Source organism: Drosophila elegans, unplaced genomic scaffold (assembly GCF_018152505.1).
Source record: "Drosophila elegans isolate 14027-0461.03 unplaced genomic scaffold, ASM1815250v1 contig_468, whole genome shotgun sequence".
NCBI lineage: Eukaryota > Metazoa > Arthropoda > Insecta > Diptera > Drosophilidae > Drosophila > Drosophila elegans.
This window is the reverse complement of record NW_024545855.1, coordinates 2,146,170-2,172,059: the sequence shown is the minus strand read 5'-3', so window position 1 is coordinate 2,172,059 and position 25,890 is coordinate 2,146,170. Positions and strand designations below refer to the sequence as shown.

The window sequence follows — 25,890 nt, the reverse complement described above, 5'->3', positions numbered from 1 at the left end:
AATTATTTTGAAATCGCTCAAAATATTTTCAACAGCAAGTCCCGAATATTCGGAATATTGCTCAGAAAAGTCATTTTAAGTCGAATCAAAATATATATTTAAATATGTAGTTTAATGACTTATAGATAGAAAAAACGACGTTTCTCAGCATAAATTCTTTAAGATCTCTTTTTAACCAGCTTGAAATTTATACCAATTATTAATAAAGGTAAATGGTTTTTTATTATTTACAACCCTACTGTACAGTACGACTATACTACAAATTAGGCGATATTTAAATTAGTAATTAGGTAAAGACTAAGTAGATCCTCTCACACATTGATGACCAGTGCTGTGGATCGGTACTTCCGTTTGGGTTTGATGATGGTCTTGGGCGGCCGGTTGAGATCTCCGCCCGGAGGCCGCCGGCGGGATCGGGATTTCTTGGACGGAGGTGGCAGCGGATGGTCGATGTACTTGCTGCGCAGGTGTCCCGGACCGGAGAAGTTGGGCGGATAGGCCTCGAAGTCCTCGATCTCGAGATCTGGCCGGGATTCCCGCTCCTGCTCCTGCGCCTGAGCCTTGAAGAACTTCTGCAGCTTGGGATTGTTCAGTAGCTGCACTTTGATGGCCTCGTCTAGCAGCTTCTGCTGGTCCTCCAGATACGCCTCTATTTGCTTCTTGGAGGCCACACTCTTGTAGCGATCGTGGCTCTTGGGTCGAGGCACTGGGACCACATCGTAGTCATCGTGTTCGGGTTCGGGTTCGTAGACACTGTAAGAATTGCTGCTGGAGGCAACGGTGGCTTTGGGCGGTGGCACTAGGTGGAAGGGATCGGCTTCCGCATCGTATTGCACTGGATTCCACTTTGATCGCTTGGGCGGTGGACCGACATCATCTCCGGATCCAATGTGAACGTGAGCATCGGAGCCATAACCAATGGGCTTGTGAAGATCGGAGTCATAGCCAGTAGCCTTGTATGGAATGGCCGTCACGTATTTCGGCTGCTTGGCGTAACCAGAACTGCTCGACTTCTTTGGCACTGTAATCGGATGCTGGACGCGGATCTGGGTGCCAATGGTGTACTCCCGACTGTCCTGAACGGAGGACTCCCCCGAGTATTCGGCGGAATTGTAGCGTTCACTGGAATAGTCCTCTTCCTCCTGCTAAACAAGCATTTAATACGAAAACTTAAATATTAATAATACACTTTTGGAAGGTTAAATTTTACTAGAAAACACAACATTAAAGAACGTTAAGTTGTTACTTTGAAGTTTAGGTCCCATTTAATAGTTATAACTAAAACTTTAAAAACATTTTGTAAACAAATTAAACACATATTTTAAATCAAACTTTTTTAGAAATTGGCAATGATTTAAACCTCAGCATTTTTGTCATAACTCACCGATCCATAGGGTCTGTAGTGGCTCTTCTTGGGATATTTTTTGCTCACGGGCCGGTGCTTGCTCTCATTTGTCTGCAGATCGGCTCGCAGGTAGCCAGCAGGTCCTAGTCGCACGGGTCCTGGCAGAAAACCTGATCCATGTCCGTGTCCTGGTGCCACTGCACTGAAGTAGCTCCTACGGTAGTAGGACCTCGGAGGTCTCAGGCCAGAAGTGACATTGATCGTAACTAACAGCATCACCAAGGCCACCAAGAACTGTGGGGTTAATATCCATTTTAGCTTAAATGTTGATTGATAATTCCGGTTGTAACAGCTTACATTCCGGCACAGTTTCATCTTGAGTGGGCTGTGTTTTCGGGGGGTTTTATGGCTTTTAAAAACTCTCTTCAACGGTATTAACCACCAGCGTGGCCCCAACGAAACTGAAAGTTCCGCCAACGGACGCAACAGTTTTATGCCAGCTTCCTCGAACCTGCCGCAACATGTTTTGCAATGGCAATCGCAATTGAAACCTGCCAGGTGAGCTAGTCAGTATGCAGTAGTCTGCAGATCGAAATCGAAATCTTCGCTTCACGCATGGACTTGCTACTAACAACACAGAGTTTACAACTCGCAGAGTGAGGCATCATTTGCATTTCCACTAGGAAATAGAGCGCCAACCCATCGCATGGGGCGGGGGGGCATAAATAAAATGTTTCTTTATGCCCGCAATTACACATAACGAGGGCCATTTGCTACTTTGAAGTTGTGACCGCGGAGGGGGTTTCGGTTTCGGTTTTGCTCTGTGACTTAATAGGAAAGTAAGCAAATTATATACACAAGAAGGTACGACAATAAAGTTGATAGGCGAAGATTGATAGTTTTTTTAAGATGGTGTAAAATAACTTGAAACTTATTTATTTATTTACTAATCGGGAATTTAAATTATGACTATGAAACAAAGATTTATACAATTTCAAAGTGCTTTTACTAAAATTATATAGTTCTAGTATAACTTATTTATGACAGCATTTAAAGCTTCTTATTTTTTTATGTTCAAACAATTTGTTTAGATAATTTGTAAGCTATACTTTGCACAACTTCAAAAGAAAGGAATTATTGGTTTTATTCTCTCAAATTTCTTTTCATATATAACTAATATGAAAAGTTGAAAACTTAAACTTAAACGCTAAGATTTTAAATTAAAAAAAAATATTTAAATTTTATAAACCAAATAAATAAAGGCTTTTATTAAAACTCAAAATTTCTTGAAGTGCACTGGGAAATGCTGGCACGAGCCACACACCCACATAAAAAGCAGAAGAGCCACATTATCGACTTATTTGAATCAGTTTTTTCTGCAAACGGGTTTCCACGAGTAATCGCCCAAGCGATCGGTTACCCAATAAATGCAGCGCTTTTTATTTCTCTTCGCTTTTGGCCCGAAGTTCAGGTTCAGCCGGGGCACAAACGAGGAAATGTTAGCCAGGTGGCTCCGCTTTTTGGCCTTTTTTGTCAATTTTGTCGGCTCGCTTGGACTACTTTCTATCGGCCAGGATGCGCGATCGAAATGCGGAAGATATATGCTATATATCTGTATATTCGTACATGTACGGAGGCAGTTTGTCTTGTCTAAAAAGTTGGCTTAAGTGGAAATGGAAATGGACGAAGAAATGGCAATGGATTTGGACTGGGACTTGCGTAACATTTCACCACGCTTCATTTGTACAATTATATTGCACGCTTATCCTGTCTCTGGATTTTCTTAAATTGAGTTCCCATGGCAGTCGCAGATTGCCGTCAATTAAAGCGATGCTAATGCCGCCATGATTGAAGCTTGGAGCGTAGTATATGATGCATAATTGCTGCTCTTGCTTCAATTTGTCAGATGGACAATGGGTGGTTATTCCACTCCCCGCTTTTGAAGACAAGGTCAAGCTCAAGTTCAACACGCGTGACAATTGCAACCACACTTGTTGCAACTTCGCATAATTTCCCGCTTCCTTGTGAAACAGCGACTCAAAAAGCCGACCAGTCGCCGTTTAAACTTGCACTTGGACTTAAACTTGACTTCGAGCTGGTTAAGTTTCCGCTGGTTTTTTAACAATGCCACCAAAACGGTTTTTGCTTGTTGCCCAAATGGCTGAAAGTTTTGTGAAAGGAGCTAGGGGCAGGGACCTCCAAGTGGCAAGTGGCAATGAAAATGGGCAAGGCCAGGTGAGCTGCCCAGAGCATTGATTTGAATGACCAGACCAGCCAATTGTTGGGAAATCGAGTGATCCAATGCAAAAAAACGGCACGAAAGGGTGCCTTAAATTACATTAGTTGGCGTTATTAATATCCCGATTTTCCAATATGCTTCACGATTGGAAGGTAGTTTATGCCTATTCACAGCAATTTTGAAATTGATTACAGACATATCACTTGAATTAATGACTTAAAAGTATACACTTACATTGCACATTATTAATCACTGCATTTTCAAGCCTTTCTAAGCCAAACATTTTAAAGTTAATAAATTCAAATGCTTACATTCACCATTTCACCTCAAAAGTTGTGAAAACAAATGTACCTTTAATAATATAAATCCTTATTTGTGGATTATAAATTTCTTTATTAGTTTGACTCCTAGGTGTACAGTTTGTACACCTATTAGTAAGAGAAATCTTAATGTAACGAAATTTAAGACAGTTTGTCTATAAACGCTTTAGTCTCTATACCTAAATAGCTTAAGGCTTAATTGAATGCTTCCAAATTTGAAATTCGTTTGGTTATATATCAGTTTATTAGCATACCTCTATTATAATAATTATAGATTATTCTGCGTTGGCTTTAAAAGCCAAATTAATACATGATCGGGTTGCACAACAACAGCAATGCTCACAAATTAGTCAAGATCAAGGTTTGTTTATGTATTCCAACCGCATATTTCCAAAGCATTAACAAAAGTAGACTCATTTATTTCGATGTGGGTGAAGTCAAAGTTAAGCAGACTATCGTAAAAGTAAAACTCATAAAGTGGGCTTAGTTGCTGCCAGAGACATTGTTGCTGTCGGCTTAGGTTGATTTCGCTATTACTGTCATGTTGTTTCTATTACAGTCGCAGTCGGTGTTTTTCTTCGCTGTTGCATTCAATTAGCATTGCAGCTTGTTTTTGTTAACTTTACTACACAGGGAAAAATAATAGAGCCTATTGAATACGAATTGCCATCTAGTCTTAGGTTGGTTATTGCCTTAATGTATATATTTTAGGCTTTTTTACGAATTAATCATTCTTTAGAAATGTAAAAATGTAATTTCAAACCTCTGAACATTTTTAATCACAATTAAACATTTTTAATTACAATTGAAAAATAAACAAAAAAATTTCTTCTTTTTATTTTTTTCCAGAAAATTTGTAATATTTTTTAGTTAGAAGCTATTCTTAAAAATCGCTTTAAAAATTTTATACAATTTTTCTGGTAATGGGAAATTTGGGTTCAGTTTCGTAACTAATATACACAATTAAGTATTTTAAAGTTTCAAAAATATTTAATTTTGTTGAAGTTCTCTTAAAAATCGTTGCCTAACAAACTTGTATTTCAAATTAAGTAACTTTTAATGAAAAAATTAAAATGTTTCTTGAATATGACACAAAGATCACCTATTTAGATGTTAAAAAACCTATTGCTGATAGCATTTCTCCCTGTGTAGCTGCATTGAACAAGCATGCAAATTGGAGCTCTCAGTCCGGCAGACCCACGCTGATTCTCTGCCCGGCGGAGCTCCGCCGCGCCTGCGCCGTCGACTGAGCGGGCTGGCCGCCCACCATCAGAGCGTCGCCGCTAAAGCAGAGGCTGCTGCGCAGGTGTTTGCGAGGGTCAGAGGGCGCGGGGGGGTCAACGTCATCGACCATATGTATGGTTGTTGCTGGGCTCTCTGGCAATTTTGGCAAGATTTTCCTAGCGCTGGCGTTGGGCTGGTAATTATTATTATTATTTAATGGCTTGCCCCGACTAGTTTCCATAAACGAACGCGGCAGCTGACGCTGATGTTGCTGTGGTTGCTGCTGGAATTGATGTTGCTGCGGCTGACGACTTCCTGTCGGCATATTTGGCGGCTGACGGGGTCGAGTTTCGTAGATGGGTTCCCCAATATCCTCGCGATCATCATAGTAGGCATATTCCGCAGCCTCTTCGTTGTAGGTCACATGCTTTTTGGGCAAACCCGGACTCCTAGTTAGCTGCAATCTTCTCACCCGATTTTCCAGATAATCAAAGGCATCCTGATCCTGTGGCATTTGCTTGAGTATCTTTTTGAGCTGTGGCTGTGACTGTGACTGTGGCTGTGGCAGTGGCAGTGGGCGTGGTCGTCGCCATTCGGGGCTGTCATTCAGTGGTTTCTTTGTGACCTTGGGTTCAAGTTCCACACTGAAACTGCGCACATTTCGTTTCACCTGCAATTTAGGGCTGTTCTTGGTATTCAATTCCACTTCACGTTTGTCATTTAAGTCCATCTGGGGTCTTCTCACATTGTTTTGAGTGGCATTATCCGCTTCGTTTACATAATCGTAGAATTGGATTTTAGAGCTATAGGCCTGCTGGCGACGATTGCTTGTATCCTCATTCCTCCCCTTGTTATCCAATTCCTGGGCTCTGACTTCAGTGAGCTTGGGGGTCAACTCCCTGTGCAGTCCTCTTCCCAAGGGAACTCTTTTACTGGGATTCGACTGTAGATTATCATAAAACTGTATAGATGAGCTGGCAAACTCCTTGTGAAACATTCGCCTTGTGTCCACTTCAGTGGGAGAGTCCTGTACGGTGGATATTCTCTGCACTGGCTTCTCCAATTGCTGGCTATTCCGTCTTTTCACTCGATTCTCCACCGCAGACTCGGCTCCAGAGTCATCTGGCCAGTAGAAGTGCGACTCCTGGCGATTGCACACACTCACTGCCTGTCGTTCCACCATTTTGGGCGGCAGGCCCGTGTAGAATTTTCCATTAAGCATGATCACTCAATCATTCAATCTTTTCCGGATTGGTGGTCAGCTCGACTGATCGGCGACTGATCCGAAAACCGACTGACACAAAAAGAATCCGGCGGAGGTTGCGAGCAGAGATGTTGGCGTCGCCGTGAGCGTTGTCATTTGTCGTAGGCGTTCGCTTTCGAGTTCGAGTTGGCTCAGGTGATCATACTCGGGCTCAGACTAATTTGCGATTCTTGCGAAAAAACAACATGAGAAGTCAATAAAAACTATAGTACCCATTTTCTAACTTGTAGATACTCTAACAAAGGGAAATATTTTGGATTTTCAGCTTTGCTTTCGTTATATAGGTGACTTTTTAAATTTTTAGAGACTTTAACTCCATTAGTTGGGGGAGAAAATAATTCTTTTAATTAGAAATAATTATGGAGACACATATAAATTATTTAATCCATTATTATATAAGATATTTAATGATGTTTTTGATTTGCGAAACCTAAAACGGTGTTGGTTATTCAGAGGAAAGTGAAGTATTATATAAATCAATAGCTTAAGCACATAATTTTTAAGGCCAACGTGTCGCAGAAGTCCAATAATTTCATTATACCTCTGCGAAAACTCTACAAGTGACTTGTATTATTAACAACAAACGCAAACAGCATTTCGAGGCAGAAATTTATTTGCTGCCAGTGCAGCGTTAACGTCGGCAGCGAAGTCGACTGCGCTGCGACTGAGACGAGTTTCCATCTAAGGTCAAACCGCGGCATTTTTCACTTTTGGAACGAAAAGTTGATTTTCGTGAGCTCAGCGTTGACCAAATGTTTGGTTTTTACTTCGCTTTTGGCCTGTCAATGGACCAAATGCGAGAATGCCGCCAAAGCTGGCAAACCAAGAATAATAAACGACAAAAGCTGCCAATTATTGAGTGCTTTAATGGCTTCAATTCAGAACTTGGTCCCAAGTGAGTGTCACTTGAATAATGCTCAGTATGGCCGACACTTCGTATACGTAATACAGTACAATTACATGATTTAAATCATCGAGGTGCTCATTAATCTTTTATCTGTAGCAAGCTGACACAGATTGCAGTTATACCTGTGCAAGTACTTAACATTTTACCCCCTTACCTTCATTAAAAACGTCTCCCATTTAATTTAATTAAATTAAATTTATTTTCGCTTGATCTTTACATGGTTTGCCATTGAAATCGAGTGGGGAGATGTGTGGGGAGCTTTGCTGATGGACACTACTACTGCTACTTTGTTTTGCTTTTCTTAAGCTTTTTCTATTCCTTTTCCTTTTCATTATCGTTTTCAGTTTGGTTTACCACCCAAGTTGCGTTTTTTAGTCGAAGACGTAATTGGTGTACGTAACTAGCTTAATTTACAAACAATGCCATAGAAACACATACAATATCATACACGCGGTTTGAATATGGGTTGCTGGTATTTAAATTGCTGGATGCTACTTTTGTGGAGGGGGATGGGGGAGGTCTGAAAACTCCATCGAAATGACATATATATTATGTATATCTCAGTGTGGTGGCTGCCTTATGGGTTAGATGGTACTACGAGTTCTGCGGGGGGATATGTTAGGTTGCTTAGACTACATTTGATTTGGAGTTGACTTTGCTGACACGTGGGATCTATGCTTTATAATCTGACATTTACAAACTTTGTTTTTAGTTGGGTAGAGTTTTTAAACATATACTTAGGTTCGCTCTTGGCTGCTTAAGACTTTATTTACAATTTGTATTTATAGCTGGTGGCAGTAAGCCCCAACGAGGCTGTTGACCCGGCCTTTCTCCTCGCCGGGAATTACTGCTGCTGCTGTTGTGGTTGCTGCTGCTGTTGCTGCTGCTGCTGCTGTGGGGGCAGCAGTTGCATCGGCGACATTACTATTATATTGGTGGCTCCAGCGGCTGAGTGGCCATATTCCAGAGGCTTCTGCATCGCCTCCACATCGAGATCCGGGGCCCTGGTGATCACGCAGTACTGATTCCCGTTGTACGTGACAATGGGCATGCCGTGTTGCATGTTGCTGGCGTGCTCGCTCAACTGGGCCTGCATGTAGGAGGCGGCGGTGGGCGAATTGGCAATGATGTGCGACACCGGCACCGACACCTGAATTTGCAGGGGAAACGGAAACGGAAGGGTAACACAATACAGAATACAGAATGCGGAAATGCGGAAATGCGAATTGTTTACAGTTTTTTGTGTTCTATGTTGCTGTTGGCTGTTGTTGTTGGTGTTGCTGTGGTTTTTCAGTTCATTATTTGGTCTTGTTTAATAGGTAGTTACTTCTTGGCCCTGGTTGTTGCCGTTGTGATTGCTACTACTATTGTTATTGTACATAGGCGCACTGGTCTGTTGCTGTTGTTGCTGCAGTTGCTGCTGCTGTTGCTGTTGCTGCTGCTGCTGCTGTTGCTGTTGCTGCTGTAGATGTTGCTGGTGCTTTCTGGCTGCCTTCTTGCCGTGGGCCACATGTTGCTGCTGCTGTTGCTGTTGCTGCTGTTGATGTTGCTGCTGTTGATTTTGCTGCGACTGAGGGTGTTGCTGCTGCTGCTGCTGATGACTGGCATTGAGTATCATCTGGTTTTGTATGATTATCTTCTGCTTGCGTGCTTGGGCCTCCATTTGTATTTGATTTTGATTGGAATCCATTTGGTAGCTGCGATTATTGTTGCTGCTGGTGATCTTAGCAATTACTCCTGCCGCCGCTGCTGCTGCTGCCGGTTTTATTGACTCTGCGACTAGCCGTTCCGGCTGTCAATACTATATTTTTAAAAGAGCAAAATACAACAGGGTTAAATTGGTTCTACAAAACTCCCAAAATCTCCATGGGTTTACTTTATCCAGGAGTGTCTACCGACATCTTCTCACCTCCAGATGACTCTTAGCGTGAATGGACCACTCGTCCCGACTCGAGAACATCCTGCCGCACAGCTCGCATGTCCAGGACAGCTGCTGTTGGTGGTGCGGGATGATGATCCCGGGAATCGACGCCGGAGCTCCTTGAGCGGATTGCACAATTATGTTCTGGGCGGCCACCTGGACCGCCTGCTGTTGCAGCTGAAGCTCGAGACTTTGCTTATTGTCCTCCGGTGGAGGATCTGGCTGCTCCTTCTTCTTCACCATGTTGTTCAAACGCTTGCCGAGCGGCGCAATATTCGTCGGCGTAACGTGCTTGAACTTGTTCATGTGTATCACCAGCTTGTCCCGTCTGGCAAACGCCTTGCTGCAAACCTGAAATAATGAATTTAAGAATAGGGGTTAGAGATTGATATGGCTTAGAGGTGCCAGGGCTCGAGGGCAGCTTATACTTCACAAATATAGGGCTTCTCGCCGGTGTGGATGCGCATGTGGATGGTCAGCTTGTCCTTGCGGGCGAGTCCTTTGCCACAGACCGTGCATTCAAACGCCTTGTTGGTGGCTGTAAATGCAAGGAAAGTCAATGTTTAAAAACAAGCAAAGAAATTAAAAATAAATAATATGCAAAATATTGAAGAAATCATTAATTCATTCAATAAGTTCATAGGGGAACTGACATCAATGAATAAATCACTAAATGGTCATGACTAAAATTATTCAAAAATCATCAACATTGAATTGCAATGTAAATTCTTATTATCATTGGTGAACTTTTGTTCAAAAATAATACAATATTCTTGTTGCTACTGTATTTTAATTGCTGTATTTTAATTATGTAAGCCCAATTTAACATTATCGTTAAAACAGTTACTTGTCAAAATTGTTATTTTAAGTTGTCATGTATGGGTCATTTTGAAAACTTAAAATTTTTAATAAAACTCTATATATTAAACTGGTTTTGTTAAGTTTTCATGTAAAACACTGCAAATATTTAATTGAATTTTTTTTTATTATAATTCGTGGGTCAAAAAATCATTGTTGAGTTTTTATTGGTAACTTTAACGGACTTACGAAAATATAGTTTTAATGACCTATCCAAATATTATAAAACTTTTTGTCATTGCTTACACTTTGAGGGGTTTGTCTTGCGGACCCCCGAGGATGCCTGCTGCACCTGTTGCAGGGCCTTCAGTCGACTGGCGGGGTGCATCGAACCGCCCTCGACATAGGGCTCTGTGAAGGGGATGAGGTTCGGCTTGGGGATGTTGTAGGTCAGTTGCTCGGCCGCCGACCATGTGCCCAGGCTCTGGAGGACCCGCACGCCTCCCTCGAAGCCCATTCCATCGTCCGGAACTGTGAAGGTGCTCTCGCCCGCCGCCGCAGCTGCCACACTTGAGGAACTGATCTGTGGCACTTTTATGGTGGCCGAATAGTGTTGCTGCTGCTGTTGCTGCTGCTGCTGTTGCTGTTGCTGCTGTTGTTGCTGCTGTTGCTGTTGCATGTTGCCGTTGTTCTGGCTGTTGTTGTTGTTGTTGGCTGTGGGGGAGTTCTGCTGCTGGGACGTCTGCTGCTGCTTGAACTGAATGGCCGCCTGGGCCATCTGCTGCTGCACGGCCATATGCGCCTCGAGATATGCGTTCTTCTGGGCAACCGTCATCTTGTCCATGTTAACGGCGCCGCTCTGAAAAATATGGAGTTTAATTAAATTTAATGAAAAGGAAGAGGAAAAAACGACACAATAGGTAAATTAAGAAAGTTTGCATCTTTATTTTATCTGAAATAAAAAATGTCTTGCAGATATCTCAAGAATTTAATAAACAAGAATTCATTCATTCGTTTTCACTACATAATTTCTTTGAAATAATGTTAGGATGCAAAATTACTTAATTGAGAAACATTTTTAAGGTTAAAGAGATCTATAAAGATTTCTCTGACACCTCAGTATTACTGCAAACTTTTAACACATATTGTTTTCAGTCATAGAATTTAAACTTTTTGTTTTAAGGAAAGTGCTTTTTATTAAAATTAATGAAGTTCCGACTCAGAAATACCTTACTTTTTACTTATCATGTAATACTTAATTTCAAAGCATGTGCAGATAATTTGTCTTACTCTTCTTTTGGCTATAACATTAATTAAACGGAATGTGCTCTTGGGATCTATCATTCTTCAAGGGTATTCCCGACATCGTTAGTCTTTTCGCACAGCTTGTTACTCCAATACCGTTTCGTTCCCGGAATCCCAGAAATGCCACCCCTAACAAACGAGCGCTGGAACTGTAAATTGTGGGGGTGTTTGCGACTGAGCGAGTGTTGCGAAATTTTGCCAACGTCAACGGCGAAGTTGACTGCGGCAGAGGCAGTGGCAGAGGCGCCTGCCACCCCCCTTTGGCGAAAAAGCACTCGACTCGATTCGATTTGGCCTGCCCTTGCGCAAAAATTTGTGACTTGAGCTTTTCCCAAACCCAAACCTAGACCCATAGCCCAAACCAACTTTTGGTCTTGCCACCCCCTTGTGGTTGTGTGTGTATGCCGGCCGCTTCTTCCTCTTCCGTTTCTTCGGGCTTCCTCTTCTGCTTCTTTAGCTTTTTTTGGACCGTGGTTTGAGGGTTTTCCGTGTCTGCCCGGATTTATTTTTAAGCGCGCTATAATTTAGGCACTACTTTTGACTTTGCCTTTTTCCCACCTTATTTTGTTAACACTGCACTATGTCACTTGGCTTTTTGTAGTAACTTTTAAGGAGTTTAAGCCACTTTTTACAGCACTTCCTTAACCCACCACCGCCCCCTTTTCTTTTGCTTGGCCATTGACATTTTCATTCGCATTTTCACTGCCAGTTGGTGGGGTTTTCTCGTGTTTCCCGTATTTTCTCAACGTTTTCGTTGCGTTATGCGCTTACCACACTTAAAAATCAATACGAAATGGTCTCCGCTTTTCCGATTTTCCGCTTTTCCTCGACGCGATTTCGGTGGAAATGCTGAGCCGCCAAGGATATTCGCCGTCGTCTACTTCCCAGCGCCTATTGTTTGTGTATGTATTGCGAAACCGAAACCGATTCACTTCTCTTCCACTTTTGACTCGACGTCGACGCAAAAGCTCCGCTGCTCACACCCCCCACTTATTATTATTTTGAGTAATTATTTGTTATTTTTGGATGGACGCAGCTCGCAGGACGCAAGAGCGACGGCAAAATCGGTGAACAGATACCGACTGTCGATTTGCTTTTGCTATTGCCTTTTGGCCAACAAAATGCGGAAGCGGTAAGGCGAAAAGCGTTGCATACCGGCCGAGATTTTTTCTCGTAAAGCTTTCCCGCCCCCCATTTCACTCCCACTGTTCCGGTGGTGGTTGCTGGGAGCATTGGAACGGCCCGGCATTGAAACACACACCCGCAACAACAACAACAACAACAACAAGCGCAGTACTAGAACCTTACTATCACAATTGCTGAGGTGGCTTAAAAGACTACCGTGGGATGAATACTATCTAAAATGTCATTAAAGAACTTCAAAATCCAGAGAAGCAGATGAAGATGAAACATATTTAAAAAAAAAATTGTTTAGAACTTTTGCATCTGCCTTAGAAAAGCATGAATGACGAGTCCTTAAAGAAGCAAGTCTTTGAAAGGCATTAAAAATAGGCAGATTTAAAAACTGAGAAAAGCTTGTTAAGTTTAACCAATTTACAATCTAACAAAGCACAGAGGTTAAACGATTTTGAAATTTGTCGGTTTTGAGTTTCACAAAATGTTTTGCTTAAAATTCTGTTAGTACACTTTAAATGCATTCTTGTATTTTTGTCCATCATTTAAAATAGTAAACTAAAATATGTTATTAGTTGCTTTCAATGGACCACTGTGCTTAGTCCAGTTCAAGGCATCTGCGTCAGGTAAACGGACATCCATGACCCGCATGGCTGAACTATGCCTAGGTCCTGAACTTCCGGGTTTATATATATACATATTATACATTTTTTTAGATAAGTCTTAAAAAATCAGAAGTGATAGATCGCCCTGAAAATCTAACGTATAAATAATCGCTGTTTTCTATACTGCCGGCTTATTCTTTATATCATTTATGTACAAACCTTAAACCAATTAATTAGCAAATTGTTAAAATCAATAAAATTCCTATTAAATGCAATTACGCCAGCAAATTCTATTTTTATCCTTATAATTGTGTTAATGGCAGGGAAGTTTGCATTGCGGAAAAGTGTGCCACTTGCAACGCACACTTTTGCACAAAAAGTTGGCCCATAAATTATATTTGATTGCATTGTTTGTTCTATTTTTCCACGTTTTTTATTGGAAACTTGAAAGGCGCACAAAAAAAAACATGGACCGCTTTTTTGCAATGTTGCTGGCGGGAAGTTTGAGGTTTCAAAGCTGTTGCTGCCGTGTCTGTGGCTCCTGTTGATATTGCCGCTGTGTAGGTTGCACTTTTCGGGGGAAAAAATGCAGGACCTCCTCCCGAATTCTGCGAGTGCGCATTTGGCATTTGAAGGTGGTTTTACTGGTGCAATGGGAAGCTGCAGAAATTGCGCGCATTCAAGTCCATTTTTTTTCTATGTTTCAGGCAAACAAAAGATGCGGCAACAGGTGTACTGGAGAATATAACTTATTCTTCGGGTTGTTCCTCAGCTGCAGGAGCTTCTTCTGCGGGTGGAGCTTCAGCAGGAGGAGCTTCTTGAGCCGGAGTAGGAGCCTCTGCCGGGGGTTGAGCCTCTGCCGGAGGAGGAGCCTCTGCCGAAGGAGGAACCTCTGCCGGAGCAGGAACAGGTTCTCCAGTGGCTGCATCACCCGGCTCCGACTCCACATCTTCAGCTGCTGCGGCTGGTGGTGGTGCTGCCTCATGGGAACTCTTGTCTGACTCCACATCCGACCCATCCGCCTCTTCCTGACCCTCTTCCCCCATATCATAAGCTGGTCCCTCCTTGGACTCCTGCTCCTCCTCCGGCTGGATTTCCTCATAGACCACCACCTCCTTCCACAGGATCTCTTCGTCCACGCAAACTGCTTCCTCATCGTGCGGTTCCACTCGCTTATTGAGATCCAGTTCCGAGATGCAGGTCTCGGTCCTTTCGAATCCTCCGCAGGTGACACAGGAGGAGGACGAAAGCAGCATGGATGAGTGCGGTGAGGTCGAGGACAAGGGCGAACCGCTGCTCTGTGACTTTTTGGCTCGCGGCTTCACACCACTTACACTCGGCATCGGGGCATAGGTCATGGTGGTCTGCTGCGACTTGTCCTGGATGCCCACATCCGGTCGCAGTTGACACTGGTTGCTGATTTGGGGCATCTTTGGGTTGCTGCGCACCAAATAATCGGACAGCCGCACCTTCCAGTTTTCCTGGCTGCAGTCTACATTCTGCATCACACTGTAGATCTCCTCGATCAGCGGCTTCAGCATCGAACGATTGCAGAAGTTATTGTGGTCGAACATCTGATGGGGCTCATGGATATCTGGGAGAAAGTATATAAAATATAAATAAAATATGAACTTGGTATATTTCTATCTATATCTAAGTACAAAAGGTTTGTTCGTGGTGGTCATTCTTTCAACAAAACCATTAAAAGAAAGTTTTAAAGATGGTTCAATGACTACATGTGGTATTAGTAATTTTAGTGTACTTAAAAATATTTTTAATATTAATAAAGTAGGGAACAGTTGTTAACAGTCACATTACTTAAGTGTATTTTGTTTTTACTCATTAAAATCCTACTTACAGTTAGGAAAAATAAAGTTTATTTCACGGGCCACGCTGCGGCTATTTTTGGTAACATGAATATTGCGTTCCAGATCTGAAGCCGAACCACTGAAAAGCCAGCTTAAGTTTAACGAGCAATTCGACAATCCCGGATTAAACTCACAAATAACAAATCATGATGTTCAGCAACTCCTGCACGGCATTGTCTTTGGTAACGATAAAAGCCTCGGAAACGCCCTTCGAAAGCAGAATGACCTCCAACATAAAGCCCTTTTCGTCGGCATAATCAGCATAGAACTCGGCGGCAGATTCCGGCGAAAAGGCAATCCTACGATTGCCCTGGAGCTGAAATCCCTCAGCTAGCAACTTCAGAAGCACCGGACGCCGCTTGTCCAGATAGTCCGGCTTTATGATCAACAGCGAATTCTCAAACATATCAGTTGGGAAATGTATAATATCGAGCTAATATGTACAATTGGGAATTTTCAATAACAAGTTGCTTTGTCGGTTTATGTTTTCTTTATGATTTATAAGATCAATGTTCGTATTTTACACAGTTTTCTTTTTTGTTTGATATCTTAAACTACACACACTGCACAGCTGACTTCGGATAGATGGGGATATCGTTACAAAGTTAGTGACTGCTGGCGGATTTCGCTAATTTGTGTATTGAAAGTACGTTTATGTTAATGCTTAGTGTAAGTTTTAGTTAAGTTTCACTTTTTTCAGCCGGGTTTGAGTGCGTTTATAAAATCAGTTTCATCACAAATTCTCCTAACAAATTTAGAGCCAAAAACATGGGGTACGGAAACGAAAAGTAAGTAATTATGTTTCATTTACAGTAAATCGTTATAGAATGTAAACAGATATATGTAAAGGTATATGCATATATAAAGCGTGGGATCGGCTCCCTCCATCTCCATCTCCTTATCCTTCTCAAATCTAACCCTTCTACTCCTTCCCGCCTTTTTCGCACATCACAACGCATCACTCAAAGGGATGTTCTTAAGCTGTTTGAATACAGAGATACAGAGAGTTACATGGGTACTTTTCCGGGTTTGCGTGGCTTCGCTTACCTGAAATTCTGGCAAAGGCCAGCGAAGACTTCTCGCTATCGAAGCACTTGCCAATCTCGGCGCAGATATGCGACTGATCCACATAGGGTCGCTTGGACAGGTTCTTAATGCTGTTGCCATAGATGGAGATCATCTCGGAGCACTAAAAAATGGGAGAATTATAAGTATTCGTAACACATAGAAATGTAAATAGGTCCTACAATCTTGTAGTACTTGGCTGGCAAGATCTCGCATGCCACCGATGTCATCTGCATGGCGGTTATGTCCTCTGCCTGATCCTTTTTCTCGCGCAGGAAGGGCAGAAGCGCCTGGGTGACTCCATGGCAGACACCGCACTCCACAACCTCGTCGGTGACAGCCACGCTGAAACAGAGCTGCAGTTTCTGGCACACCTCCTTGGGCGGCACGTCACTGAGCAACTTAAGGACCGCAGAGGCATATCCATCAACGAAGGCATCGCACTGTTTGCGAACTGTGGCTGGCAGACGCTTGCAAACGGCCTCAATTGCCCGCTTGATGTCATCCTGCTCGGTCTTGTTCTTCAGATCGGCCTCCAGCTTGGTCATGATGAACTCGCAAAGGACGCAGGTGGGCGGCTCCTTGATGCTAGCCTTGTTTTCCGGATGCGGCAGGGCAATCACGTCGTACTTCAAAGCCTCATCCACTTCAACTAGTCACAAAACAATGATTAAATTAATCTAAATTAAAATATTAATCCAAACCAAAGACTCACGATCATCCAGATCAGCCAGGATGCACATGCCCAACTCCGTGCAGATCAGCTTAGGGTCCATCTCCTTGAGCAGCAGATCGGCGATCTGGTCACCGTACTTATCGATGACCTTGTGGCATTTTCCGGCCAGCGGCTTCCTCATTTTGTTGCAGGACTCCTCAAGGATTTGCTTGATGCTGTCCCTAGTGGGATGCTTGCCCATGCGCTTCTCCAAGGTCTTCACAAGCTCCTCGCAGATCAGGCAATTGGGAGCGGCGTTGAAGCCCTCGTCGAAGGCCAGCTGAAGGGGCAGTTCCTCCAGGGACTCGATATCGTTGAAGCTCATCTCTTCGCTGCTCGACTTGTCCTCGCCATCGACATCGTCCTCCAGGCTAATGCCCAAGTCAGCGAGAGCATCCGTAGTCTTCGGGCAAAGTTTCAGCTGTACGCAGATCTCCTGCGGCTTGAAGTCCGTAATCAGCATGTCGACCAGCTCGTTGGAATAGGTGTTAACAAAGTCCACGCACTCGTCCTTCAGTTTGTTGGGCAGGTGGGTGCACAGGCCATCCAGGACGTTCTTGATGTTGGCCTTGGACTTGTCGTCACGGATCTTGATCTGGGCCTGCTCGACGGCGAAGAGGCAAAGCGGGCAAGTGGGCGAATCCTGCTCGTCACTCAATGGCTTGGGATGGAAGACTTCGACGTCGTCCTTCTTGGGCAGATTCTTAGGGCACATCTGCATGATGGGGCACACGTCACGGGGATTCAGTTCCTGGACGAGCAGAGCGATCACCGCATCGCCATACATCTCCACAAAGTTGCGGCACTGACCGGCGACTCCGGCAGGCAGCTTGGTGCAGATGTTCTCCACGGTGTGCTTGATCTCGTCATCGGTGGCCGGGGTGGCCAGGGTCTCCTGGATGAAGTGCAGCAGGTACTCGCAGATGGTGCAAAGCTCTCCGCCCTCCACCAACGCTCCGGGATTGGCAGCACCCATAAGGTGATCGATGGGCAACTGCATGTCCAGGATTTCTTGCTGGCTGAACTTGGGCTCACTGGCACCCAGCTGCTTCTTTTGGTGCTTCTCCAGTTTCTCGATGGTAATCTTGACCTGGGCGGGTTCAATGAGCGGCAGCAGAGGCATGATGGGGGCATCCTTCATGGCGGAGGCGGAATTCTTCTGGCAAATGCCGATCATGCAGCAAGCTCCATTGGCATCCAGCTTGTTGACAAGAGTTTCGTAGATCACATGGTAGTACTGGTCCACGATGCTGATGCACTCGTCCTTGAATCCACGCGACTGCTTGCAGAAGCCCTCCATGACCTGCTTGAACTCGGTCTCCGTGGTGTTGGCCACCAGAACGTCGCGCAAGTGCTTCACCAGCTGTTCGCACAGTTCGCAGGGAATATCATCGCCGGCATCCAGAGCAACCAGAGCTTCCTGGGGCTGCTGCTGCTCCTCATGCTGGTGATATCTCGTGGCACACACTCCCGAAACATGGCACACGGCATCCGTGGTCAGGTGTTTGCTCACATGGTCGTAGATGTCGTTGAAATAGGTCAGTACAATGTTGGCACAGGCATCCGAGAAGCTCGACAGGGATCCGCACATGTGAAGCATCGTCTCCACCATGTCATCGCGATCGGCGGCAGCGAATTTGGAGTGCATCAGGCGCGAAAGAAGGTTGCAGTTGCCGCAGGACAGCTGATTGGGCTGCAGCGTCAACTCGGATTCCTCGGAGCTATCATCGTCGTCGGTGGCAGTGCCATCTAGAGCCGACTGGAAGCCCTTCCTGACCAGGTCATCGATGTGAGCACTGTTGCAAAGTCCGGCCACAGAACAAACTTGCTGAAAATTCAAGGAAACATAAGAGATGAGTAGTGTAACTACAGAAATTCTCTATTTAGCTGATCAAAACTCACATCTGGGTTCATTTGGGAGGCCAAGGCCTCAACCAACTCAGGCAGGAAGTCATCGGCCATCTTGATGCACTCCTTCTGCACCGGCTTGATCGGGATCAGTTTGCAGGAGCCCTCGAAGACCTCCTTCAGCTCCTCCTCGGTCTCGTTGCTCTTCAGCTGATCGCGGGCCTGGGTGACCATGTCCTTGCAAATCTTACAGATCGAGTCCGTATCTACGGGCACCTGCTTTGTCTCCCAAACGGTTTGGATGCAATGGCGGGTGGCGCGACATTCCTTGGCATTGCTGCGGCGGAAAAAGATACAACTTTTTGTTTAGGAATTTGGCCTTACTAAAACGATAAACATATATGTATGTATAACACACAGCGTCGGGGTGTAAGCTGATCATGCAAAATGCTGCCTCTTGAATCAAATGACCCACATTCGTAATCAAATGACCAATTCGAAACCGACGACTCAGCTAAGATCAGAGTCCATTCGAAAGGGAGTATACTGCTGAACAATACAGCCCTATTTGTCTTTTTTTTAGAAAGCACCCGCAGTTCACATGATTATGTTGTATTGAATTGGATATATGTACAAACAGGAAATTAATAATCATATAAATTATACAAATAAAATACAAGAAATTGTTTATATAGGTCATTAACATAAGTTTTGGGCTTTCTTTTTTTAAAGTCAGAATTTATAATATTCATATATCCCGAAACGGAAACACTTGAATGCATCACAACAATAATTTACCCACTCCAGAGTATTTATTTAATATTTTTCCTACTCATTTTATCGTTTCGTATGTTTATATAATGAATTTAGCTGATAGCTTTAATTTCTTTAAATAATAATCCCAAAGAACCAAACAATTTGGCTTTATCTGAAGAACAATTTGCTAACCGATCGTAGAGCAATCCCTTTTGTAATTCAGTTCCAATCAATTTATCTGAACCGATCACGTATTTCACTTTGAAAAGTGCTAATTTCTATTAACATGAAAAAATGTCTGTGTTGGTGCCATCAGGAATACCAAACAAAAGCGTCTAGAAAGCAAAGAAAACAGCAAAGATAAGCACGGAAATAAACATTATATACATACATATGTATATTTGAACGTATCCACGTATATATTGTATTCACTTGGCTGAGCAGAGATATTGTTTTTTGAAATTTCAGCAATGGCGACGTTTTCAATTTTTGTGGCTCTACAATTTTTCGCCGTTAATTGACAAACAAAGAAACAGTTAAGAGCCTGGAATGGCGGATTTTCCTCTGCATTTAAAAATAAATCAATCAATAAACAAAGGAAATACAACCAGCGATAAGCGGTGCGTACTTAACAAATGTTTTCAGTTGACTACGGATTGTTTTTATTATTATAATTAAGTAATCCATATAGAGGCTATTTGTAAGTTGTTTTCTGCTGTTGATTTGTATGTTACATATCTGCATTCAGATGCATGAACTTCTGTAAAATGTAAGAACATATAGGGGCATATTTAATTAAAAATGATATGACAAATTATTATGACTTAACTTTCGAATTCTGATTTAAGTTTGATTAATTTACTAGTTTTCCATCGAAACCAAAGGTTGACTTTTGTATGTTCCCCTGTATTCATTATATGCCTTTGGGATTAGTCAGAATCTCTTGATAAGGAACAACTGTTCCCCCTTACAACACATTTAACGATGATAAATAAACCAATCATGCGCATCAGTCGGCGGTGAATGGAAAAAGGGAAAGGGAGGTTTTTCAGAACGACTGCAAAATTATCTGGACTTTAGGATTACTCATACAAATAAAAAAGTTGTACCCCCAACAAGCTATTAACTTTGCTCAGCTGTCGGCAAGTTTCGTCTGCATTTTGTTAATTTAATTTAAAGCGAAAAGGCAAAAACAAGGGAATGCAGAAATATGAAAGGTGGGAAAAGAGAGCGTTGCGAAAAAATACACCCAGAGAAAATCCTTCAGAACATTAGTTAATAATGGTTAATTGCTCCAGAAAATTTACTAATTAATCGTAATTTTTAAACAAGTAAGGCAATGACACAAGTACCCTTGAACATTTTTATTTCCGACTTAATTTTTTAAGACGAGAATTGATAATATAATCTTTTCGAATTATAAGCCAACTTTATAGTTGATATTTAACCCCTTTTAAAAAATAAAATCTGGAACATAAATATTCAGTCTTTTAAGCTCCAAAATGCGATCAGGGTTTTATGTCTTGGAGTATAACAGTAAAAAAAGAGGGCGCAATTAGAGCGCCATTGGTATTAAGTTTGCAATAACAGGGGTTATCGGCAAATACAGCTTTTTTAGAGCACCGTACGATTCGATTCTCGATTTGAGTAATAGTCTTATCAACAGGAAAACAAAAACAAAAGAGTCTGCACTGCAAACAATGAACAAATGAGACAGAGAAATAATATAAAATAATAAAGATACGCGAAGGGGTTAAAGGGGGTTAGCGGTGGTTGTTGTTGTTTTTTTTCAGCTCTCTTCGAGAACTTTTCACCGATGCAAGCGATGACAAAGCGTTTTATCCGGTTTTTCTGTTTATACCACCCACTATTCTTCACTCACCTGAAATTTCCACACCAATACGAGGGTCCCCAGGTGCATTTACTCGCCCCCAAAAGGTTTTGATCGGCCCCAATGGGCGTGGCAGCGGCGAAAAAGCCTGCGAAAAAAGAAGACAAACAGAAAGAGGCGAAAAGTTGAGGAACAGACCGAGTGCACAGTTTGAATACGCAATAAGCTATGACTAAACTATTTAGTGCCCCCTTTTATCATCCAAATTCTGCACTCACCGAAGGCACAGAAAAGTGCCAAAATGGCCAAAAGGCCAGTTTGCTCCATTTTCCCGGTTTTAACTATGCACTGCTTAAAAGTCGGGTGAGTTAGATCCTCTTCTTGCGTTTACGGTTTATTTCTGTCGATTGCAAACTGCAATTGAAATTGTAACGAAGTTGGTTAAATTTATTATTTGTCTGCAATGTGACCGTCGCCTGTTGTGAAGAATATACCACAGCGCGTTGACAAGGTGGCCGAGAAAGGCAAGTTTTTCTGACCCACTGTCAGCTTGTCACACTGCGTTGGCGGGATTTTTAATTCAACATAAAATCAATGGAAAGTGATTTATTTTTACTAATAATTGTCATAATTTCTTAATTATTAATTGTTAGTTTTTAATAATTGACTCTATATGGGTATCGACAACGAGTATTTCAAGGGAAAACAATTGCTGCCAGATTGTCCAGCCCTCGTAAGCCAAAACGATATTTTTGTAAAATGTATGTGGTGCAAAACTTTGATAGCATTGACAGCAACCCTGCTTAGCAATGTCTCGAACCTGGTTTTGTTAACCACTTTTAAAAATTAAACATAAATAAATTTATTATTTACTAAATTATAAATCGGTTTCGATGAAGTTGATTTAACCGGAAATGTAGATACGGACAAACCAGCTTAAAGTTGTTAGCAGAAAACATAAAACGGTACAAAATTAAAAAAACAAACATATTCATGCGGAATTTTAGACGACTAAACCGAAACGTACACTTTTAAGTCGAGATTGGCTTTGTTAAGTAATGGTTACAAAAGTCACCTTTCTGGAAGCTATCGGGATTTAGAAATAGTTTGGCTTAAAAACGGACTTCAAAAAATATTTAAGAAATTCGCACTTTCATTACTGGCATTTGCTTTTAATAGTTTAAAAAGATTTTTTGAAAGCTCCGCGCCTTCAAAGTTACTTTAAATAACACAAAGTTAATTTTTTTCTCAACCTTTTAATCTATTAAATATGTATGTTGTTAGCAAAGAAGGAAACTATAGCTCTTGGGCTCATAACAATTTATTAAATCACTCATTCACTAATCGAGCGAAACCTTCACTACGCGCCAACGCCTCAAAACGTATTTATAATCGATTGCAATCCGCAGATTTAATTACATATTGCCGCCGCAAAACTATGACAATAACCATCAGATTTGTTCTTGAACTTATCGCGGTTATTAACACGCCCCCTTTTTATGCTCAGCCCCATCGCTTAACCCCCTTTGTCCAACCACTCGACTTCAACTAGCAGGCACATGATTTAGTCGTCGAGAAGCTGGGCAAATTCTATTGTAATTGCGGGTTAATTGATGTGAGCCTGCCCAGATGAAAAGCTTGTAAATGTTGGGGAAAATGCATCTCACTTTTAATTGTCGGCAAACACAATATTCAACTGATGCCTATCGGCATGTAATTCTCGGATTCGGGTGCGTATCAAGCTCTGTGTGAGAATCATCTTGAAGATACATTACACTTGAGAAGAATGCCAGACACATTCTCATGGCGATTGAAAGTCGAGGTCACCTGGTGGCCGCAAGTCGGTGGTACGGCCAACGAAATGCCAAATGCTAGCACCGATCCAGCCAATACGGCCATAACATAGCTATATCTGTGTCAAAACCAACGATTTGGCTGTTCAGGGGCTTAGAAGGAAACCTGAAACTGGTCGTGTTGACCGTGGATTGCAATGCCTGCGTGCATTTTGGTTCTTTGACGGAGTTTAACCCCCTGTAATCCATTCATAATATTTGAAAATAAAAATAACCACAATTTAAAAGAGGAAAATGTTTAGTTGATATTATATTGCCAATTTATGATCTTACCTTTATCATTGTGAAGCTTTGCCTAATTTAATTTAGATGTACTCTCTTTTTTAGCCCAAAAATGTTTTTGTTTTATAGTTTTAATTCTCAAACTTCATTTGTATGCAGAGGGTTAATTGCCGCGAGACACTGCACTTGACCATTGACAGTGAAGTCCGGCAACGAGACCGATATTATGGCAATTAAGTGGACCGCCAAAGAACAATCAAGTTCAACTGTGAAGGGGAAATTTTGAGCAATTAGCACGCTTATAAGTAAAAACAGTAAATCATTTGACTAACATTTAATTTCGGAGGTTTTAAGATCTCTGTCATTCGCAGCTTTTTATCTTTGTTTATAATTGGTTTTTTTACAACCATATTTTGAAATTGTTTTGAGCAGCAATCAAAGCTAAGCTTTTTTAAATTTCAAAACTTTAAAATGTTCAAAGTTTTGAAACATTTTCACCACACTTTCTTTTTGATTACAAGACGAAGAAGAATTAAGTTCATCCATGAAAGGGAAATTTCCGGTAGTTCACACGCCGGCAGATAAAATCAAGGGACAAAGGTAGATAATGTTGCGTGACTCGCGGAGAGATTGTTACCATGAGTTACCAACTCTAATTGCGGCGATTGCAAAGTGCGTCACATAAGGCCACGTCTAATGGCTAATTGTTTTATGGCCACTCCGGCTGACCTCTTGGGCAATCTTAATTTCCCTTCCCATGAAATCGGCCCAAACTCCAGTTATTTCGGGGTGGTTCGCTTTAAGATCAAGCTGCTAACTCTGTGCTCACCATGCGGAAATGAACTTGACCTTATCGAGGGAAACAGAGACCGCTAGCCAAAGCCAAATGCGCGTTAATCAATTCAGCTACAACTGCTAGCCATAATTTGTGAGTCAAATGTTGCGGCTAATGGCAATAAACGAACGGAACACCGCACCGCACCAATAACAAAAGCAAGAGCAGAAACAGTTGAACTTATAGTTAAAATCTACAACTCTTTTATTGCTGTCTTTTTGGCGAAGGCTTCTCGATCTCTTCTTCCGCACGTAGTCTGTAGTCCAGCATCAACATCAGCATCCAGATCAAGTTCAAGTATAGATTTTAGATGAAAGAAGTAAGCCAACTAGAAGCATTGAAAATTCAGATGCTAGCTTTGACCCATTGAACTGCTTTGTGAGATACTTAACTCATGGCTTATGGTAAACCAAACACGTTTGGCACGCTTATTTCTATATGATACAAAAGTGAATGAGTAACACTCAAATATATGTAAAGTGTCAAAGAGCCGTTTACCTTTTTAAGTATGCAAATAAGGAAACAATTGAAAAGTAAATTTATTATTTCATGTAATTATTAAATACAGCTTTTCCTCCCTTTAAATAAAACAAGAATTTGTAAGTAACATGCTCATCTATATGGGCTTCTCTCTTAGATGACTGGTAGACTTACTCAACTAATATATATTCTTATTAACAATACTTATGCCTCATAAATAACTTATGCTGTTCATGAAGTACTATTTAAATTTATTTCTAAGATCGGGACGGCGCGAACGCCATTCCCGGCTACCAAAAATAGCACGCACGAGTTATTCACATTAGGAATAATCGCAGAGGTCAACTCAGCCGAGGTGCAATGGCCAAGCCTCACTCCGGAGGAACCGCCTTCGTGATCACGGTTAACCTCTACGCCAGGTAAGTATGTTTTCTTCGGCTCGACTCAGGGGTTTCCATCAGGAAAGTGCTAGAACCAGTTGGGAATTACATAGGGCTCAGACAGATACGCTACATACACTGCAAACTACCCTGAACGCTAAGGTTTGTTTGTGTGCTGTTTAGGGATGGCGTTATTTCTGCTTATATTAGTTTGTTCGAAAAGAGTAGTGGGCATTTGGTACTATTATTAACAAACCAGGCTTTGGATGAATTATAATATTAAGTTCCCTTCAAGGTCCTTCTATTTTGAGATTTCTATAGTGCTAAGCAAATTTATTTATAACCAGTTGCTGTGGTCAACCAATTCAGTTTTGGGAAATCTTAACCTAGCAAATAAAATGACATATAGTCCGTGGAGATTGGTAACATTGTAAACATGATTTGTTTGATTATAAATAATTTTATATCTTGAGATATTTCAAAAGGTTCCTAAAAATGTTATCGTATAAATTGTCGAGCTAAATTGGCACTTTATTTTCCAAACATAAAATATTTAATTCATTAGCCAAGTTAAACGCACCTATATCCCACAGCAGCTATTGAAACATTTGGATTAATATTATAATCTTGAATTTCCAGCCTTCTTTTTATGTTTTCCTGCTCTATTTGAAACCAGACTGAGCAGGAAGACGAACGAAGAATGCCAGTCTTTCAATGCCCTTGATCTTGAAAATGCCTGAGGTAGAGGACAGATGGCCCTCCACATAAAGTCATTCACGAAGTCCGCCGCCTATTAGCATAGACATGCGAGATGCTCGACTATCGGATTTTGGATGCGCTGCAAATCAGTCATTGATCAACTGCACGTAGGCATATTAACATATACAACAAACATACATATGTCTATCCACCAGAAGACTGAAAATCAAAACAAAACAAAGAATACCATCATAACTGGCGAACCAACTACTGGCG

The 25,890-nt window shown here is 42.0% G+C and overlaps 5 protein-coding genes, 1 long non-coding RNA gene and 1 other non-coding gene across 8 annotated transcripts; all 7 read right to left on the bottom strand.

Annotated features, from left to right (window-relative positions):
* Positions 1-203: 203 nt before the first annotated feature.
* On the bottom strand, positions 204-1,847 carry LOC108143795. Its single transcript, XM_017268318.2, has 3 exons — positions 1,703-1,847; positions 1,385-1,639; positions 204-1,145 (listed from the first exon to the last, which is right to left on the bottom strand). The coding sequence occupies exons 1-3, from the start codon at positions 1,718-1,720 to the stop codon at positions 312-314; spliced, it is 1,107 nt and encodes a 368-aa protein (XP_017123807.1). The 5' UTR covers positions 1,721-1,847; the 3' UTR covers positions 204-311.
* A 2,109-nt stretch (positions 1,848-3,956) lies between these two features.
* Positions 3,957-6,432, bottom strand: LOC108144040 (putative mediator of RNA polymerase II transcription subunit 26). The gene has a single exon (XM_017268678.1). It carries the CDS (start codon positions 6,348-6,350, stop codon positions 5,088-5,090), a length of 1,263 nt encoding a protein of 420 aa, XP_017124167.1. The 5' UTR covers positions 6,351-6,432; the 3' UTR covers positions 3,957-5,087.
* A 1,056-nt stretch (positions 6,433-7,488) lies between these two features.
* Positions 7,489-12,440, bottom strand: LOC108144075 (mediator of RNA polymerase II transcription subunit 15). 2 transcript variants are annotated; one of them, XM_017268725.2, is made up of 6 exons: positions 12,095-12,440; positions 10,325-10,877; positions 9,649-9,758; positions 9,209-9,571; positions 8,627-9,091; positions 7,489-8,449 (listed from the first exon to the last, which is right to left on the bottom strand). In XM_017268725.2, exons 2-6 carry the CDS (start codon positions 10,860-10,862, stop codon positions 8,144-8,146), a joined length of 1,782 nt encoding a protein of 593 aa, XP_017124214.1. In that variant the 5' UTR covers positions 10,863-10,877; positions 12,095-12,440; the 3' UTR covers positions 7,489-8,143. The 2 variants fall into 2 exon arrangements, with proteins under 2 accessions (XP_017124214.1, XP_017124213.1); XM_017268724.2 differs by lacking the exon at positions 7,489-8,449 and having other exon boundaries at positions 9,006-9,100; positions 12,095-12,438.
* A 1,032-nt stretch (positions 12,441-13,472) lies between these two features.
* On the bottom strand, positions 13,473-15,346 carry LOC108143936 (fibrous sheath CABYR-binding protein). The gene is made up of 3 exons (XM_017268523.2): positions 15,065-15,346; positions 14,921-15,009; positions 13,473-14,656 (listed from the first exon to the last, which is right to left on the bottom strand). The coding sequence occupies exons 1-3, from the start codon at positions 15,334-15,336 to the stop codon at positions 13,812-13,814; spliced, it is 1,206 nt and encodes a 401-aa protein (XP_017124012.1). The 5' UTR covers positions 15,337-15,346; the 3' UTR covers positions 13,473-13,811.
* Positions 15,347-15,401: 55 nt separating this feature from the next.
* LOC108143935 lies at positions 15,402-21,603 on the bottom strand. The gene is made up of 7 exons (XM_017268521.2): positions 21,424-21,603; positions 21,197-21,293; positions 18,613-18,895; positions 16,711-18,538; positions 16,178-16,647; positions 15,978-16,119; positions 15,402-15,911 (listed from the first exon to the last, which is right to left on the bottom strand). The coding sequence occupies exons 1-7, from the start codon at positions 21,470-21,472 to the stop codon at positions 15,907-15,909; spliced, it is 2,874 nt and encodes a 957-aa protein (XP_017124010.1). The 5' UTR covers positions 21,473-21,603; the 3' UTR covers positions 15,402-15,906.
* Positions 19,155-21,190, bottom strand: LOC121467520. The gene is made up of 2 exons (XR_005977569.1): positions 19,943-21,190; positions 19,155-19,878 (listed from the first exon to the last, which is right to left on the bottom strand). It is a non-coding gene; the product is annotated as an uncharacterized LOC121467520 (long non-coding RNA).
* A 3,194-nt stretch (positions 21,604-24,797) lies between the features above and the next one.
* Positions 24,798-24,962, bottom strand: LOC121467542. Its single transcript, XR_005977600.1, has one exon. It is a non-coding gene; the product is annotated as a U1 spliceosomal RNA (small nuclear RNA).
* Between the last annotated feature and the right edge of the window lie 928 nt (positions 24,963-25,890).